This window comes from Stegostoma tigrinum, chromosome 4 (genome assembly GCF_030684315.1).
Source record: "Stegostoma tigrinum isolate sSteTig4 chromosome 4, sSteTig4.hap1, whole genome shotgun sequence".
Taxonomy (NCBI): domain Eukaryota; kingdom Metazoa; phylum Chordata; class Chondrichthyes; order Orectolobiformes; family Stegostomatidae; genus Stegostoma; species Stegostoma tigrinum.
Genome location: NC_081357.1, coordinates 129,488,181 through 129,507,335, shown reverse-complemented (window position 1 = coordinate 129,507,335; position 19,155 = coordinate 129,488,181). Strand labels below are relative to the sequence as shown.

Sequence of the window (19,155 nt, the reverse complement as noted above, 5' to 3'; positions counted from 1 at the left end):
TCCTTGATTTGCAATCATGAAATATTTGGAGATAAGGAAAAGAAACATTGTCTGCTGCTGTTTTATGATTTTGATTTTGATTTGATTTTCAGGGTAACTTAAGTTAGTGAAGAATGATCAATCCTGCTTGGGTGCAGTGAAGCTGTAATATCCACCATGTCTAATGTTTCCCCCCCCTTAACTGAATCATAGCTGCCTGACCACATATATCCAACAATGCTATCCACCTAAAGGTATAGATTTTGTCTTCCCCAAAATTAGAAGTCACCTCCTCTGCTGAGTTTGGTACCTTGGTCAGAAGGCAATGAACATGGAAGGCAGAATGAAGGAGCCAAAAGGTTAAATTTTACTGTCTTGGAGATTTTGATTAAATGTTTTCTAGTTTAAATAACAGGAGCCTCTCAGAAGTGAAGAATTCTTTGAGAAACCCTCGACCTACCTTTGAAAACATTCTGCCTCTTCCTCAAAGGGAATTTTAATTTTTGAGGTGGCAAGAGATAAGCCAACAAAGTGAGCCCTAGTCTTAGCAAGCTGCACCTACAGCACATAAGTTTAAGAACATGAAGCAGGTGATGTGTATGGGCTAAAGATGTAGAACAAAGGACAGAGAAACAGCATTAGTTTGCAGGGAGGCATGTGGGACAGGGAATGGGAACCAGAGACAGCACCAAAGGACTGCTGGTACCACCAAAATTCTTGTTCGGAAGAGGAAACAGTACTATCTAAATCTATACCAGTAAATCCAAGGATCTTCACAAAGTAATAATTTAAAATTCATAGAATTTGATAGCTGAGAAGGAGACTATTCAACCATTTACACTTATAATGCCTCTGAAAGCGTTATCTGCCTAGTTCTACACCCATTCTTCAAATCCCCTTTTTCAAGAAATGTTTTTAAAGTATTTGTGCATTGCCTGTAAAATGGCTAATGATTCTGCTATTGTCTGTTTTTAGTCAGAATTTCATTTCTGAAGAACTCTTCTGTAGAGAAACCTGATTCATTTTTGTTGTCTGTTAAAGAATGTAAATTTAAATATACGTACTAGAATATTTTAGGAAAGACAGTGGGGACCTGCAGGATGGGAGAGTTCCAAAGTCTCTGGCCACTATGTATCCTTATTCTGAACTTGTACACAAGAGAAAACATCCTTGCCACGTCCACCTTGTCAAGTCCATTCTCATCCAAATTTTTTTATATAAATGACAAAAGTGGACCCAATACGGATCCCTGCGGAACACTGCAGCCACAGGCCTCCAGTCCAAAAAACAACCTTCCGCCACCAGCCTCTACCTCCTACCATCAAGCCAACATTATATCCAATTGGCAAGCTGTTCCTGAATCCTATGTGATCTAACTTTAGAAATTAGACCACCATGCAGAACCTTCTCAAGGGCTTTACTAAAGTTCATGTAAACAATGTATACTGCTCTACCCTCATCAATCTTTTTGGTTACTTCCTCGAAAAACTCAGTTAGGTTTATGAGACAAGAAAATATAAGGTATGATTAATAGAAGATTAGGAAAGTGAGTTTCAGAAGACATACTGAAGACAGTAGACAAGAGAAGAAAGTGGAAGAATAAAAGCAGCAAATAAAGTTATATAAACATGCAGAAAACTAAGGACAAACTTACCAGCATTTAGATCTTAAGACCACAAGACATTTGAGCGGAATCAGGCCATTCAGCCCCTTGAGTTTACTCCACCATTCAATGAAATCACGGCTGATCTGTTGTTCATCTCCACTTCCCTGCCTTTTCCCCATCATCCTTGATTCCCTTACTGATTAAAAAGCTACCCATCTCAGCCTGATAAACCTGAACAACACAGCCTCAACAGCCCTTCATGGTAAAAAGTTCCACAAATTCACTACACTATGAAAAAATAAGTTCTTTCTTATCTTTGTATTAAAAGCATGGCCCCTTGTTCTGAGATTATGCCCTCTGGAACAAGGCTCTCCCACAGAGGATATCAACCATTCGTCATCTAGCCTGTCTATGTTCTCGAAGAACCTTTTATATTTGTATTATTGAAATATGTATGTTTAAACAAAGAAATGCAAGCATGTAAGGACTATAATGGCATAAGTGTAATGTATGCACTGTCTCCATCCTTTTGGTTCCATATCTTACCTATACTGCTATAAAAACTGAAAAGAGCTGGAAACTTTCCAGTAGGAAGTAAATAAGACAAGAACATAAAAACTGACCACTGCTCCAGCTAAGAAATGATCTCTAATGATTTCACCATAGATTATCTTGTTGGTGCTTTAGTCAGGAAATTAGCAGTTTGATAAATTGGAAACAAAAAAGGGACTGACAGAGGTACTGGTAAAGTATATAATGAGTGTTGCCGGTGTATGTATGGAACTTGTCTGTATTCAGATAATGTCACTGAGGGGGCTCCATGGAGTTGTGAATTAGAATGGTGCCAGAATGGGAAGAGAATCTTGCAGTTGATTCTCTAGCTAGCATTTGTAGGCGAGATTTGTAAGAAACACAAAGACAAACTGATTTCCAGGTGCCATGAAATATCAGTGAAATCAAGTAAGATTTGAAGTGCAAGGTCTTGATGTCAATAATTGCATGAATTTAAAACGTGGCCAAATTATACATGTACTGCTTGTGCTTAGACTTGCACGTGGGGAAGTGATGGCCACAGTGTGCCAGCGCTGGTTGCCCATCTTTGGAATTCTGGAATAACTGCAAATAAATCTGAGTTGCATCTAAAAAGTAATGCTGCACTTGAATACAATCAACTATTCATACGCAACATTAAATGCATTAAGACCAATTTCTGAGTATGACTATGTGAAACAATGGCAATCTGCATTTATATAGTATCTTTAATGTAGCAAACTATCCTAAGGTGCTTCACAAGAATGTATTCAAAGTTGTGTGACTCTGTCACTTAAGAAATAAAAGGTGGAGTTTTCTCCTTCCCCTGTATAGCATGAACCATGATCAGAAAGTTTGAAAAATTACAGAGAATTAAAAAATCAGTGTCTCAACATTGAGAAAGATTTTCCTCTTGAGCATTAAATAGCAATTTCAGAATTTCGAGCAATTAACCATAGACTACCCTATTTCGATGCATTTGCAATTCCCTTCTCCTTCCCTGAAAAGCATGTATTCACTATGCAAGTTCCCAGTACATAAATCAGATTGGGTGTCTGCTGGTTACAGCTCACTGAATGCTTGTCTCAGCCATCATGCACATACTTCTTCATAACAACAGCACTACATGCTCCTTGGCCAGAATCCTTGACTCTCTGTCCACACAAGTCAACATTGGCAAACTACCAACCTCACTATATCATTCATACCTGTCCAACTTAACACTACTACAACCTAACAACACTACTTTTGAGCTCAGGAACACCTAACACTTGCATACTTCTGCACACTGCTTTGTGCACAAAGGCACACTTGCATCTTATGCATAAAAGGAGATGAATATTATAGCTTTTGGCTTGCTTTCTTAGTGCTCACTCACTTTTTGCTTTCTTGGAGGCCACCACCCTCTGTGTACTTAACATTGCTTTCTTAGTGAATATTCACTGACTTACAGACTGCCAACCCCTCTGTGGGCTCACTTTGCTTTCTGAGTGCACACCATCTAAAGTACTTAGTTACAGGTTGCCAGCTCAGTGCCTTGAGTTTTTTGTTTTACTTTACTGCAGAGGGAGAGACAGGCTGCTTGTGATGCTGGAGAGCATTATACAGTCAAAGAGAGAAGATGTTGCTGTGTGGCACCGTACATCTCAGTATCACACATGCAGCGTTTGCCAGTAGTTTTTCATGGCAAACACATTGCTTTGAACAAATAAATGACTTTGTGCAAGTTAAAGGGGAGAAGCCTTCATTGGGGTTGAGAAGAACTGTGGTCATTTATGGAAACCAGCACTTTTATTCAATAGACTCTTCCTATTCTGATTCAGGGGAGTGACCACATTCGGTCCTACTGATCAAGTGCAACTAATCCTGGGATTACAGGTGGGTCTGTTAGGATATTGTGGAGACATCAGCCAATGAGGTTGGCCCATTGCCCTTGCAGTGAGACGGAGTGATTGAATATGATGGAGGTTGATGATAAAGAGGCAGAGGAGGTGGTGAGGTGACCCCAGTAAGAGAGTAGAAAGCACAAGGGTCAGGTATGGTCAGTCGTTTGGGGGAGGATGAGATCATTGAGAACTATTGACTGGACATGACACTTGTAATAGTGAGTCCTGTGGTCCGTGACCCATGGTGACGTGCATACAGTGGCAAAGTTAGAGTGAGTGGTAGCTCAGTCGTTCTACGGTAGCAGAGAGAATTTAGGTAACACCATTTCTTGTGGAATGCAGAGGATCATTGACCTTATTTACAACTAACTGTTCTGCTTCACCAAAACCAGAGTACTGACTCAGGCTGCAGTTTGGGTCCCAGCTGACTTGGTTTGGTAACATGGCCTCCTGTGAAAGTTTTCAGGAGAAAGGACTGCCCTGTCTCCATCCAAAACTCGACCAAAAGCTACAGATCCCCTTCCGCTAAGTGGGGGCTGGACTTTCCTGACCTGTAAGTCACATTCTCAGTGATAACTGCCAAGCACCACAATGTGAGGATTTATTCCTGCCTTGTAGCATCTGAAATGGCATTGCTGCACTGTTTTAAATATGATGTTGACAGTATGAACACCATTGGAGGCAATGACAAGCACATCTGTGCCTCTGGCCTCATGGTGACCAATGAATGGTGTCCATGTGCCCCGTTTCATTGATGAAGAGCAGAAGATTTCATTAGAAAACTCTCTCCACGCTATGGTCCCTCTCATTCTTCCTGCCGTTGCAAGGACCTCTAAGTTCTGTGCACAGCAGCAGCTTCTGAAACTAGAAGTCAATGTGTCTGAACACTAATTAGTGTTTGGACTCTCCGAATGACTGAGAGAACATTGGCTCTCAGTCTTGGTGGACTGAGCACCATGAATCTGACTTTTACAAAGATTAACTTCAACTAAAACAGAAATATTCCATTCTTCAAGATAGATAGCCAAAAACTTAGTTAATTAATTAGATGTTTAGGAGTATCATAAAGAGGATTGGTGGAGGAAGGACTTTTATCAGGAAGTTCCGTAGTTTAGAGCTCAGCAACTACAAACACAGCTGGCAGTTGTGGAATGATTTAAAATCATGTGTAAAAGGACAGAATGGGGGAGCTTCAGAGATCTTGGAGAGTTAAAGAGACAGAGGAAGCTATGGAGAGAGGCAGTTGAGATACTGCCAGACTAGGAGATTACAGTCAACAGGTGAAGAATGATTGTTGCATTGAATTTTGTGTGAGTTAGGTTAGAGACAAAATACTTTTGGCTAAGATCAAGTTTACCTGCGATGGAAGATAGGGGATTGGGCAAGAGACCATTGAAACAGTTGAAACTAAAATGAAAATGGCATGTGTGAGGACTTTAGCAGCAGATGAACTGAAGCGGTTCACCAAGCAGCCTTCTGTAGCAGCACCATCCAAACTCTCAACCTTTACCATTTGGGAAGATGGACATGCCATGCTTGGGAACACCCACACTTTTCAAGTTCTCCTCTAAACCGTTCACTATCCTGATTTGGAACTATATCACTGCTCCTTCTGCTGCCATTGAGACAAAAACCTGGAGTTCCAATCCAAGCAGCAATTTAGACCTATCTGTATCCGATGGACTACAGCAGTTCATGAATGTAGTTCTCCACCACCTTCTTAGGCTGCCAGCAATGCTCAAATCAATAAAAAGAATGAATCAAGCTTCATTATGGAAGTAGAAGCAAGTGGTCTGTCGCAAAGTGGATATGTAATTGCAAGTTCGTGTCAGGCTCAAATATGATAATAGTTGTGATTGGTCAGTTTACCACGGACACAGTCACATCCTTGTGATTTTGTTGAGAGCCGTTTCAGAAGCAGTAACAAGCAGTATCCTAATTAGAAGAATTCAAACAAGGAATTGCAAGAAAGATGGACACAAATTTAGAAGGCACCAATATATTTCACAACTTGATAGGAAATTGAAGTTGGAACCGAATTCTAGAATACATTGTTTGAAGAGAAGGTGATGAAGGAATTTAAATGGGAGGGTGGCATGCCTATCAACCTAATGACTTTTTCCATTCTCTCTGACAGTGCTTTATATGATATAGCCAAGTTTGTAGTGAATAGGTAAACTAGCTGTCTGCTATAAACCTTCAAGTCTGTCTTCCACAGCTTAATGGAGTGAAGATGAGGACTATATGAGGAGAAATTATAGGAGGAGCATTCCAATGAAATCTTATGTGATAAATGTGACCTGGTAATGAAGTATTACTGTACATGTCTTTAGAATCTGACTGCAAAGCCTGTGGATCGTGCCCCATATGTAGGTGATGTGGCAATGGTGCTAAATGTAGGGAAAGAAACCCCGGCTCATCCAGACGTTCAATTCCGTTCTGTGACACGTCACAGTGGTGTGAGGGATTTGCACGAGTCCAGCTTCAGTTTATCTGGTAAGATTTAAATGTGTCTTATGGACTTCATACATTGCTTTCTTTTACCTATAGATAACAGGTATTTATTAATCTATTCAAAAACAAGTTGCTGGAAAAGCTCAGCAGGCCTGGCAGCATCTGTGAAGAGAAATCAGAGTTAACTTTTAAGGTCCACCAGACCTGAAATGTTGACTCTGATTTCTCTTCACAGGTGCTGCCAGACATGCTGAGCTTTTCCAGCAACTTCTGTTTTCATTCTGATTTACAGCATCCACAGTTCTTTAAGCTTTTATTAGCCTATTGTTCTTTGTATACATTTTAAGTTTTCAAAATTGAATGTGGTGAATAATCAAACGAGATGACTAGTTTTCATCAAACGTTTTATTACCAGTGAAGTTTAGAAGTAAATTATTTTGCTATCTCACATTATCAGAGCTAATTTACTCAGAGCACTTCTAAGAATAAGCATGATTAATTATTCAACTGAATAATTATGAATCAGTTAAATCCATGAATCTAAGTTCAAATGTGTTGGTATATTATAATTTTCTTTTGCTTATTGAAATGGACCATAGGTGAAGTAATGCTGAATCAGCATTACTACTTTTTCCTGAGTCACATAGCTTTCAGGTGATTTTTCACACATTTATCCATACTGTAGTTCTGTAGATAATCAGAATAAGGGGTAATTTTTGATTCACGTAATATTGACTTGGTTGAATGTGATAATATTATAATATTGGTAGTTTGTTACTTATTTTGCTGGGGAAAGCAGTTTCTCACAGTGTTGCCGTTCATTCTATTCTTTGCAGGATCTCAAGTTGATGACCACCTTCCAAAACGACCTGTATCCAGAGTTTTGGCGCCACCTGGTGGGCATTCTAATGGCATTTGGTAAAATGTGTGTCCTGGTACTGTCAACTCTTCCGATCAAATGGAATCAGAATACGAGCAATTTAGACCCACACACACAGGAATTTACTACGTCAGCCTCAGTAACACCATAACTATATCATGTGAATGAACACAGCTTTTAGTTATTTTAAGATTTTTGTAAGATGTATGAGAATGTTTCATCACTACCGTAAAAAGTTGGTCATAGATGGAAGAAGACTGTTAAGAAAATTGTAGATCCATTACTATAGATCTTGTGTTAGGCTCAGCTGCTACAAGTGCAGAATCTTTATAATTCTGCCACAATAAATTGTACACAAGTGAGTGAAATGTATTGTAGTCTATGCATGATGCAATCTGACTTCATACACCCCAAAAATAAGAAAAATTAGCATTTAAAACTAACAATAACTGATGCATTCTATTACTTTTGCTTTGTATGAATGTGGGAACTTTCACTGTGCAGAATCTTGAAAACAGCCTTGGACAAGTTGTGAAAAATTGGAGCAAATCCAACTAAATTATTTCAGGTTGCAAGTTGCTTACTACATAAATACATGCCATCCATGAGCTAGGGATTATCACCACTTTGTTAATTTTGGATAAATAACCATCTCCGGTATGAAGACTTGCTGAAATATATTGTGTATGGTCTTTTGAGCAATTTAGAATGTGATCATGTAGGAGTTTTCTTATTTCCATTACTGTTCCCTTGAAGAATTTTCCATTTTAGTGTGTAAAGTTAAAAGAGCCATTTTTCTTGCTCTTCTTTGGAAAACTGTTGTACATCAAATAACCAGTAATCCCAGTCCAATTTCTGTGTCAATAATAAATCCAATCAAGAGAATCATCTTTATCGGAGCCATGAGGATATGGAATTTGTTACCACATGGAATGGTTGACCTGAATAGCTTGTGCTTGAATATGAAAGTAATGGAAAAATCTGTTCACAGTTTGACATGAAGTAGGCTAGAAAGAGTCTCGCAAAAAGCATAACTGCAAGTGTGGAAAATATCTATAACCAAAGTCCCTAAATACATAAGTGTTTGTTGTGATGCTTTGCATAGATACAAGTTCCTGAGAAGTAGTTGCATTGAGAATTAGTCATTGATCTTCATGAGATCCACTTAGTGTGCATGTGCTAATGCAATTGGAAACATTATGCATAAACAGTGTTAATGTTATTATTTCAAAAGTCCTGCAATATACAAAATTGTTTAAGCCCTTTAAGGTGTAGGTATGTCGATTTAGAAATGATGGTTTGCTGTCTAAAGACTTCTTTTAATTTGACAATTGGAGATGTCAAGCAATGTGAATTATGTTAAATGTGAATTATTTTCACCTAAAATTTCAATTTCTAAATAAAGTGGCACCCCATTTTGTAACTAGACGAATCCCAAAGAAGCAATTGTGGTATTATGAGCAAACAGTGTAGATAAATTTAATGTATTTGTAAGTAAAGTTGATCCAAACTCTTAAAGGCGTAGCTTTTCTGAAGTGCACAGATTAATGAGTCTAATGACCTGTACTTTAAAATAACTGACTATAAATTGTTCAATTAAATCAGTTAAAGACACTAATAAAGTAAAAAGATATATACATTAGATAGTCATTTTAAACAGTGTTCTGAGTTTGAATTCACCTAAAATATGAGTATTTGAAAAACTGACAGAAATATTTCAGAATTTCAGGCAATTCTTTGCATTTAGCATTGCTAAAGTTACACACAGATGTTTTTCATATTTAGTTTTAAATTTAATTTCCAGTCTCACCTGACATTCACATTAACTGGATGGTGACTAGAGATGGCATAAGGATCAATGGACTAGTTTTCAGTTTCTCTAATTGCTAGCTATCACTATTATGAAGGAATTGCATAGCTTTACAAGAGTAGCATAGTTTTACGTTTGACACCTGGCATTCCTAAAGCATGCAATGCTTTGAAATCAAAATTGTTAACTTTTTTATTTGTTAAATATAAAAGTTGTTGTTAATAGTCAATCAGATCAATCCTGCCAACTTTTTCCTTGTGTCTTAAAAATACTGGATTAGAATCCTATTCTGTATAGGATGTAATGTAACCAGACCTTTGAAAAAATTTCAATTAAAATACCTTGAATTTCAAGTAAAAAAATTTAATTCAAACTGTAACTTTAAAACTAAAACTAATTTCTCAATTGTTAGAAAAACTTGTTTTGAAAACTTAGAGCAACTGGAAAACTTTTCGAAATTCACATTTTGAAAAGAAAAGTCCCATGTGGTGTCATTTTCCCTTTTGCTCCGCCTGAGTAAGGATTGTGACAAGTTGATGTTCAAAATATTTCAAACACTTTAAGGTTTTTGTTTGGAAAGTTGGTCTTAAATTTTGTTAACATTTAGGATAATTGTCCCTAAAGTTCACAATTACGACTGAAGAAGACAAGATGCTTTAACTTAACCTTTATTCAAGTTTTTTGGGGATTTTGTTTTTCCTGAAATTTTGTTACTTAGTTTTTCCTATAATGTATTTTTTCCAAAGTCAGTGAAGAACCCTGTAAAGCTTCTGATCTGTTCCTTACACTGGCTTCTCAGAAACATGACATATATTACAGTTGTGAACATAGTCCTTTCTGCATTAGATTCAATGTCTAAGATCAAGTTTGGGAGTTAATGTTGTCTAAATCCATTGTGATATTATTCTGTTGGCACTTGTAGTGTGGCCTGTAATTGTATATACGTTGTCTGTGATGGGCAACTGTAATTATCATAACATAATGACAAATTTCAATGTTGGCGAGATGTTATTGGACATCTATAAATCATAATTTGATCTTAAAGTGAGGCTGCATGAACTTCTAAATATTTTAATTGTGGCATTGAAATGCAGCAGTTATTGTGTTGATGGTCATAGTTTTAATGCATTGTTGGTCTTGGTGTTTTAAAAAAATAGCCTTCAAGTCTATATGTGCCCACTTGATGGAAGGGAATGTATTTTTACACAAGCCTCACTGCTGTCTGCTGCTGACTGGCAAATGATTTATATAATAGGGGAAGAAAAACAGAGAAACAGTCATTGTTTGTTTTAATTCAAATTTAAATTAGGACAGTGTTACTTTTGAATGTGCAAATGGAAAAATTACAAATGCTAAAAGTGCATAATTTTATTTTATTCTTGATAATACTGTGAATTGTTCTTAGAAATGTACAGGATCGGAAAAGATTGTTAAAGTCCGCTTGCTCAGTTTCAGTGTTCTGGAACTATTATTTTTTCACAATGCTCATCATATCCCAATATTACACTTGTGCAGTACTTATCTAACTGGAGAATTTCTCAGAACATTGTTGTGAGTGTGCCGGTGTTGGACTGGGGTGGACAAGGTCAGAAATCACACAGAACCAGGTTACAGTCCAACAGTGTTATTTGAAAACACAAGCTTTCAGAGCCTGACTCCTCCTCCAGGTGTTAGTGAGAGAGATAAATACTATCAGTAAAAGGTCAAAGGTTCGCACCACTGATAAGGATGTATTAAACGAACCTAAAATACTGTTAAATCTTTAATCGGTTAGAAGGTTTTAATTGATTATTGTGTAAATGTATATCACCGAATTCCTTTCATGTCACTGAACTGAGAGTTTAACCTTGGAAACTTTGAGCAATGATTCATTGATTGAAACCAGTGACAAACTTCAGTCGATTTTTTTTCTATGAAACAAAAATATGTTTTCATATTTGATTCTGGTTTTCTTTGGTACATACTTAACTTATGCATTTTATTAGATAAGCATTCTTGCCATGCATCTCTTTAACAATGGTAGACACCAGTGTTTGAGTTTATCTGGACTGAACTAGTTTAATTTTTGTGAAATTCCTCAGAATTGGTGCTAACTTTGAACCATGTATAAAATTACTTTTCTCTATATGTTAATCCTTACTGCACACTGGAGAGCGTTAGATTAAAAATCTGCAGCTGTATTTGTGAATGCTAAATGGGCTGTAACATAATAGAAGAATGGAACTTTGTTTTTGTATATAGGCATGTTTTTATTCTGAATGAATAGGTGCCTAATTCAACACCAAGAATGAAGAGCCATCTGCTAACATGGACACTGATTTTTTTTTAAATGGCAAGAAAGCAATAAAATTTAATGGAGCCACCTTGCGGTTTCAGTAAGCCTTAAAATTATCAGGGTCACTCCTTCACTTTAATATTGGTTGTTTTGATTTACACATCAAGATCTGGTACAAATCATCCAACTTAAAACAGCAACTATATAAATCAGTACAAATGGACATTAAATCTACACAACAGTTTAAATGTCAGTTTGAAGAGAATTTCCTGATGCTGAATTTGTATTGTAGATCTAATTGGAACCCCCTCTGATTCCAGGAGAAAATGGCAGGAAATTGCCTGCAAGCTATTTTCGGGTATGTGTTACCAGCATGTGTCAAAAGGATTTTGAAAGAGTGCCCGTGGGGTCTATTAGGCTTTAAAATGTTTAGAATGACTATTTTAAAATAATTTGAACGTTTGGAGAATGTGGAAACTATTGCATCTCTCTATCTAATTATTTAAAATGCAAGTTTCAGTTGAAAGGATTTTTGCGCATATTTCAAAGTGCAGGAGCAGAATGTTTTCCAGTGCAGAAGAATGAAAGTTTCAAGGTTTTCTGGCTGGAACCCAGAATTGCAATTATTGGCACGAGGCTAAACTTTTTTTTAAATGTACCATTTTATGTAATGTAATTAAAAAATCTCACTTCCAGTACCCAATCTTTTAAATGAGTTTTACCAAGAGGTGTTGATTGCCTTTGGTTTTCTGTTGAAGGGAGAAAGATGTTCTAACTACATCATAGTCATAGTAGAAAGAGGTGCATTTTTATATTTGTATAAGGACTTTCTGGAAAAATTAGATACAACATTTGAAAGCATTTTAAATGCTCTTGAAATATTGATTTTTTTTAAGATACTTAGTCCACACTTAATACTCAAGGGCTGTTTATATGGTATTGATGTACTGACAAATTGAGAATTAAACTGTTTTTCTTCTGTTCGCAATTAAAACATTATTTGTTATTGTGCTGGTTTTCCCACAAAATGAATTTTTAATTGTTTTTTAAACATGATAGCAAGACTAATTTTTCTGACCTCCAGAGCTATCATACAACTGCTTAGCATCAATATGTGATGCTGTTTTCACACCTTTCCTAATAGCCAGATATTGTCACCTGTGTGCCTTGATGATTTTTTGTCTTAGTCATTGTTTATTCCAGATGTGATTACTGAATGCACAGGAAATCACAGTAACTTTGAAAGCTACCTAACATGAAACTTATAATGTAGCTTAAATATTACTGTTATTGCATATGAAGTGGGAAATTCTTCAGTTTTGCAGCATACTAACATAGGATTTGCAGTAGACCATTTTGTCTCTTGAGCCTGTTCCACCATGTAATTGTAATTCCACTGTAATTATTGGATTATGCTCCATATCCCTTGGTATCTGTGTAACAAAATTTGATCAATGTTGATCTTGAAAATGATTCACAGCCATTTGCAAGAGAACATTTCAACTTCTGCTAGCCTTTGTTTAAAGATACTCCATGATTTTATCACAAAATTACCTCACTCTAATTTTAGGATTATACCTGTTCCACGTATCATTGCTTTTCTCGATTCCCAACCAGAGCAAATAGTTTCCTTGTAACTATTCGAATAAATTTAACATTTTTGAGACCTCTGTTAGGAAACACTTCAACCCCATGAACCCAAGGAATACTGTACAAGTTTGTTCACTTTGTCAACATAAGTTAACTCTTTAAACCCTGTCGTAATGTTGGTAAATTTTTGTTCTATCCCATTCAAAGTCAAGCTATAGAATAAATGATGGGAAAAAAGCAAGGGCAGGGACATGGGGATCCTGCCATCCATATTCTAGGATTAGTAGGAAGCACAGCAACACATTCTCCTCTTGGTTGGAACAATTAAGCCTGTACTAAGAAAAGATAGTTTTTGAAGTAATTACTTCAAAACTTCTTACATGGTTACAACTCTGATAATCTTTTGGATTTTGTTGTGCTTTTGCTATGAAATTGACTAAATGACTGAATTATGGACTCCATTGGTTCATTTATGATGAGTTCAGCCTTCCAGTTTGGAAAATTATTTCATGAACCATAAAATGTTGTGTTTGAATGGAAATCAAATGATTTTTATCACAGGAATACTACTGAAAATATTTGCAAAATGCACATTTCCCTGTATAATGTCACAAAGTGTCTTGCTATAAACCTCTATTTTCCACACCCCACTATCAGAGCAGTTTTACTCTACTTACTTATTCCTTTCAAACTCCTTGTCAGTCTTTACACAGTGATGTGAAACCTTACAATCCAGTTTGTAAGTGACAAACTTGCAAGTTGTACCAGAATGTTGCACCAGTGTTATTTACGATAAATTGCAGCACTTAGCTATATAAATTTGCTGTCAATGTTGTAAGAATTGAGCCACATCTTTATAGGGGCCTGAACAACTTGACTGTGGTGAGAAATGTGGCAGAATTATACAAATAGTCTAGTGAGGCCCATTTTGACATAGTTGAAAAATGGAGCAAGTTGCTTCCAAAGTTCTAAGTGTCAAGACAATATTCTTACTCGACTGCAGAGTTGCTTATTAAGGAGAATTATTACTTGTTCACAACCTTTATTAGCAGCTGATCTCAACTCATTAATACATAACTTCCTACCCTGCCATGCTGTTGGCAAACTAGATACCAAGAACTTTCGATATGGAACTCAGTCAGGTCAAGGAAGATAGCAGGCAATTCACTACCTGTCTTGACCCATTCTACTAGAAGTTGTTTTCCTCCTGGAATGAGAGAGAGAAAGGTATTCAGGGAGATGAAAGTGGTTGGCACAGTTGTTAATTCTAATGCAGGTGAGATGTTGTCCTGAGTGATTGACTAAGAACCACAAGACTTCCAGGATTAGGGCCGTTGGGTGTTCAGGTGGGTGAGAACAATTAAGGGAAGATGGTGCAGGCAATAGAGTGGTATTGCCTGCGCATTATTGAGAGATGGTTACAGTAGCAGTGAGCATGAGGTATCTGAAAGAAGATGGTGGCACTTAGCTGGCAGATGGAAAAGGTCATTGACCTACTTTCTGTAGTGCTGAGCATTCCTCCAGATGGCTGAGATTGCAGTGATTTGGATGTCCACTTTGACTTCCAAATCTGTGCCTGGAAAGCAGGGCACCTATTTTCTCTTGTCTACCATGTTGAGGACTAATATCAGGAACCGTGCAGGGAGCTTCAGTGTAACAGTGCCTGCCTGGTCCACAACATCCTTTTAAAGATGGCATTGGTGCCAGGGATGTTAATCAATTCTAGCATATCCCAGTAGTGGTAAAATGGGGCTATAATTGGGAGAGAGGATCGCCATAGGCAAATTCAGTAATATACACAAGAAAACACACATGCTAGGCCGGGTAACAAGAAACCCTCTGTGAAACTCGACAGAACTGGCACTTTGCCAAAAAAAAGTGAAGTCCAGCTCATCATCATCTGTGTAATTTCTTAATTACTCCCATCAACTGTAGGTTGATGAAGACAAGGAAGGCAATGCTGATAGTAAAGAAAACACAAATAGTGCAAATATTAAAATGTTATGAATGTTCAAAACTATACCATATCTCTAAGGCAGCTATGCTTTTGAAATTAATTGTTTGTAAACCTGAAACCGTTCATACCCTCATTATAGTATATTCAGTAACTCCTGCTTCCCAAAATGACATTATCATATGGTGTCCATTTTACTTTCTACCAGACTTAGTTATGCTAGTGTTGGGGTGGGAGAAATACCTTTTTGCTTAAGTTTGCTTTATGATTCACTGCAGTAGCCAACTTGGAATATTAGAAAGTCTGCTTTACCTGTTATGTGCTTATGCACTTTATATATAGAACCTTACTTCAAAAACTGTTTGAAAATCATGGAATCAGAGATGCTTAAATTTATAATAAACGTTGTAGCTCACCACCTCTCTAATTCTGTTCCTATTGTCCACTAAGATAATCAGCATCTAATTATATTACCTTGGATATCTTCTCATAACTCTGCACTTCCCGCCAATTCAAATCTGTCCTCAACTCAACTGTTTCTGCCCCTGCTATTTACTGTGTCAAAACACCATTAATAGTATGTAAAATACTGTATGCTTTATTAACTGCTCTGTTCTGCTACATTTAATAACTTCTGCATATGTACACCCAGGTCCCTCTGCTCCTATATTGTCTTTAGTGTAATACCCTTTATTTTACAGTCTCCGGTTCTTCTCTACTTAAATTCTCTATTTAAACCTCATCTGCCTGTATCTCCCCGCTCCACCAACTTATCAATGTCCTTTTGAAGTTATACACTGAACTTCTCACATCTAAGTTTTTTGTTGTCAACAAACTTTGTATTGTCCCCTACACTTGATCTAGATCATTAGTTTCCGTAGAGATACATGTCTGTAACATCTCCTTGCTTATTCTGAATGTTTCCTCTAGTTTGCCTTCATTATGCATAGCCTGTTTGTTGTATTCCGGTGCTTTTAAGAACGTAACATCTGTGTTTATTCTAATGCAACCACGTTTGACTCCCCTGTGGCCCTCAAGCAACTGAAAGGGAACATTGGCAACCGCTCAACACTTCCTGCCCAACCAGTAGAAATGGTCTGTCTTTTTGTTTACTCAATCAGAGTCTCTATCAAAACATCTCCTAGCTTGTTCCACTGCAAACAGTTTCAGAAATTCAAGTTCTTTCCCATAAATACTCCTTTCGACCAGAGACTGCCTGTAGGCATTGAGTGAGGTACAGTTTTGAGTGTTTCACTTAAATCATTCCATGTCAATTACTGACATACGTTTTGCAGTGCATTGTCACTTTTGGAATCATTTGTTAGAAATAATATGCAGATTGTTTTGATTTGTTTTCGACAACCATTCAAAATAACAAAATAAAGCTTCTATCTCAAGGTGCATGTGATTCTTGTTAAAATGATATAATTCATTTTGTCTGCTGAAATTACCCATTCAAACAGAATTGGCACTTGTAATAGGAATAAAATGTAGCAGAAACCTAAAGGAAACTTTCAGGCAGCATTGTTGAAGAATTCAAATACATTCCTCTTTCCCAACCCTTCATTTGCAAATGCACCATGCCAAATGTCCACTTAAGTCTCATTTTTACAAGCTGTACTTTTCCCCATTCCTTTGAAGGGCTGTTTAAATGAAGCCTGATATGGACTATCCACACTGCTGCTTATATAACTAGCATTAATAAAACTATGTATTAAGTAATAGTCAACTTTAGATAATGAAGTTTAGTTCTATAATAGTTATATTAAACTAAGCTGTTATTGATGCTAAATTATAAAAAAAAGTCTGTTTTTCTCATTTATTTAAATTTTCACAAATCTTATGCTGAAGTTACACTTCCATTTTGTACTGTTCTAACCAGTAGACCTCCTGGATTTTAAATAAGTAAAGTTTCATGAAGAAAGCTTGAGACTGCAGAAAATAATTTTTAAGTATTTTCCTTCTATACACAGTCCATGAAAAACTGTAATTGTCCAATTTAATGAATGTTTTCTTATGTAAATCATGATTACATTAACTAGGCTTTGCAATACAAAAAGTTGACAAATTAGATGGAAGTCTGCACTTTTTAAATTAAAACAAATTTATATGATGTATTATTCTAGCACCAAATTTAAGTTGTCTTGTCATTCATGTTATACTTTAAGTATTTATGTACTTAAATGATTTTTATACACATGATTACTGAAATAGACATCAGACATAAGAATGTAGTTTGCATGAACAAAGTAGTGGAAATGTGATGTGCTTTCTCAGTTTTCATTGATTATAACTACAATCAGTAAGTATTGAACACACGCACATTCCAGTGACACTCCAACTGCTATGGTTGCAGTGAAGTTACTGCAAAATTGTTTGATGCTTGGTAAGATTATTTGATTTTATTCTCTATGGATGTTGAAGTTGGCTGAACATGAATTATGTTTAAATTAACATTGTTTAGTAGCCTGGGCTTGCTTATTGTATTCTATTTGGACTTTTGCAGCAGGAACAACATTATGCTTAGTTCTTCAAAGCAAGCTATCCATTTTAAACCAATGATGTGAGTTATGATCTATCATATAATTCTACTGTAAATCTTTCAATTGAAACTGTTGTGACATTTTTCAGTTGTACCTGTTTAATTTTTTCTTCAAACAGAGCATTGGTATTCCTACTGAACTTCAGAATGGTCTGTTTTTAATGCGTCAATCAATGCTATACAGTCTACCACATCTACAGTCATATTTCAGCCTGTCAAATTGAATTTCAAAAGTCAGATTACTTGCAGCATGTATTGTATTGTTTTAGTGAACTGTCATTCCCATGGTTCTAGTGAAGAAAATATGAAGAACTATATATCACTTGTAGGATTATTTAAATGATGGCAAATATGTAGAATTTGGAAAAAAAGTTGCAATTTTGTAGTGTACTGTTGTGTAGCAATATACCTTTGACACGATGTACTTTGTTTAGAAAGGAAATAGATTGCTGTCAGTGTTGGAAAAGAAAATGATTTAAATTTGGAAATAGTAAATCTTACTGTCAGTTTTATTAATTTTTAGCTGTAATGACCAAGCTATTTTATGGCTCTTTCATTGTGTTTGTGTGTGCTATATATATGCATAAATATAAAATTTGTGATAATTTATGCCAAAAAGCATAAACAACACTAAAACTGTTCTGGAGTGCATGTTTGTTTACAAATTAAATCTCTGTGTAATTCCTTCATAACCTCAGAACACTTCTAAGGGAAACATGCATTATTGTTGCACTTAAAATAAAAGAATAGAACTAATTTATTTATGATGTTGCTAGTCTTTAAAACATGGAGTTTTCCACAACATAAAACAAAGAGATCTGAAACAAAAACAATTTTTTGGCAAATTTCAGCAGGTCTGGCTGCGTCTGTGGGGAGAAAGCAAAGTTAACATTCCAAGTCCAGTGATGCTTAATCAGAACTGATAGCAGCTAGGAAAAAGTGCTATTTATGCAGAAGATGAGGTTGTGTGTGAGGTTAGGGACACAGTTAGGTGAAGACAGATACCAGTGAGAGATATGAAAGGGGTGGGCAGATAGAGGGATTATTCATTATAAACCAGGACAGAAGAGAAGCTGAGTGCTAATAAGACCTGTGCCCAGGAGAGATTGAGTAGGCTGTACTGAAAGAAATCCATGTCGTGACAGGACTAGGGTATGGGGATGGTGAAAAGAAACAGAAGCATGGAGTCAGGCTGTAAACTTAATGAACTTGATGTTCAGTCCCAGAGGCTGCAGGTTCCTTAAGGGGAAAATAACACATTGTTTTTTGAGCTTGTGCTGAGGCTCGCTGGAGCTCTGCAAGTAGAAGCTCAGGGTCATTTTTATTGACAGAATGTAGATGTTCTGCGAAGCGGTCACCCAATCTGCATTTCTTCTCCCTAATGTAAAGTAAACCACATTGTGAGCAGTGAATTCAATTGACCAGATTGAGTGAAGTGTAGGTAAATTGCTGTTTCACCAGGATGGTGTCTAGAACCTTGGATAGTGAGAAGGGAGATGGTAAATAGGCAGGTGTTATGCTAGTCATGGGAAGGTGCCATGAGGTGTGGAGTGATGTTGGGAAGGCCAATGGAGTGGTAAGTGAGGGCCAGGGGATCCTACCTTGTAGAAAGGTAGAGAAGGATGAGGATAGAAGTGCAGGAGATGGG

The 19,155-nt window shown here is 36.7% G+C and overlaps 1 protein-coding gene across 6 annotated transcripts in view; it reads left to right on the top strand.

Moving 5' to 3' along the window:
* dpysl5b (dihydropyrimidinase like 5b) overlaps positions 1-18,263 on the top strand; it is a 70,191-nt gene extending 51,928 nt beyond the window's left edge. For 2 of the 6 annotated variants that reach the window (XM_048530735.2, XM_048530734.2), the window contains exons 11-12: positions 6,336-6,498; positions 7,293-18,263. In XM_048530735.2, coding sequence (XP_048386692.1) covers positions 6,336-6,498; positions 7,293-7,378 — 249 coding nt within the window. In that variant the 3' untranslated portion in view covers positions 7,379-18,263. The remainder of the gene's footprint in view (positions 1-6,335; positions 6,499-7,292) is intronic. The other 4 variants (XR_007247541.2, XR_007247542.2, XR_007247539.2 and 1 more) reach the window with 4 other exon arrangements.
* Positions 18,264-19,155: the final 892 nt, after the last annotated feature.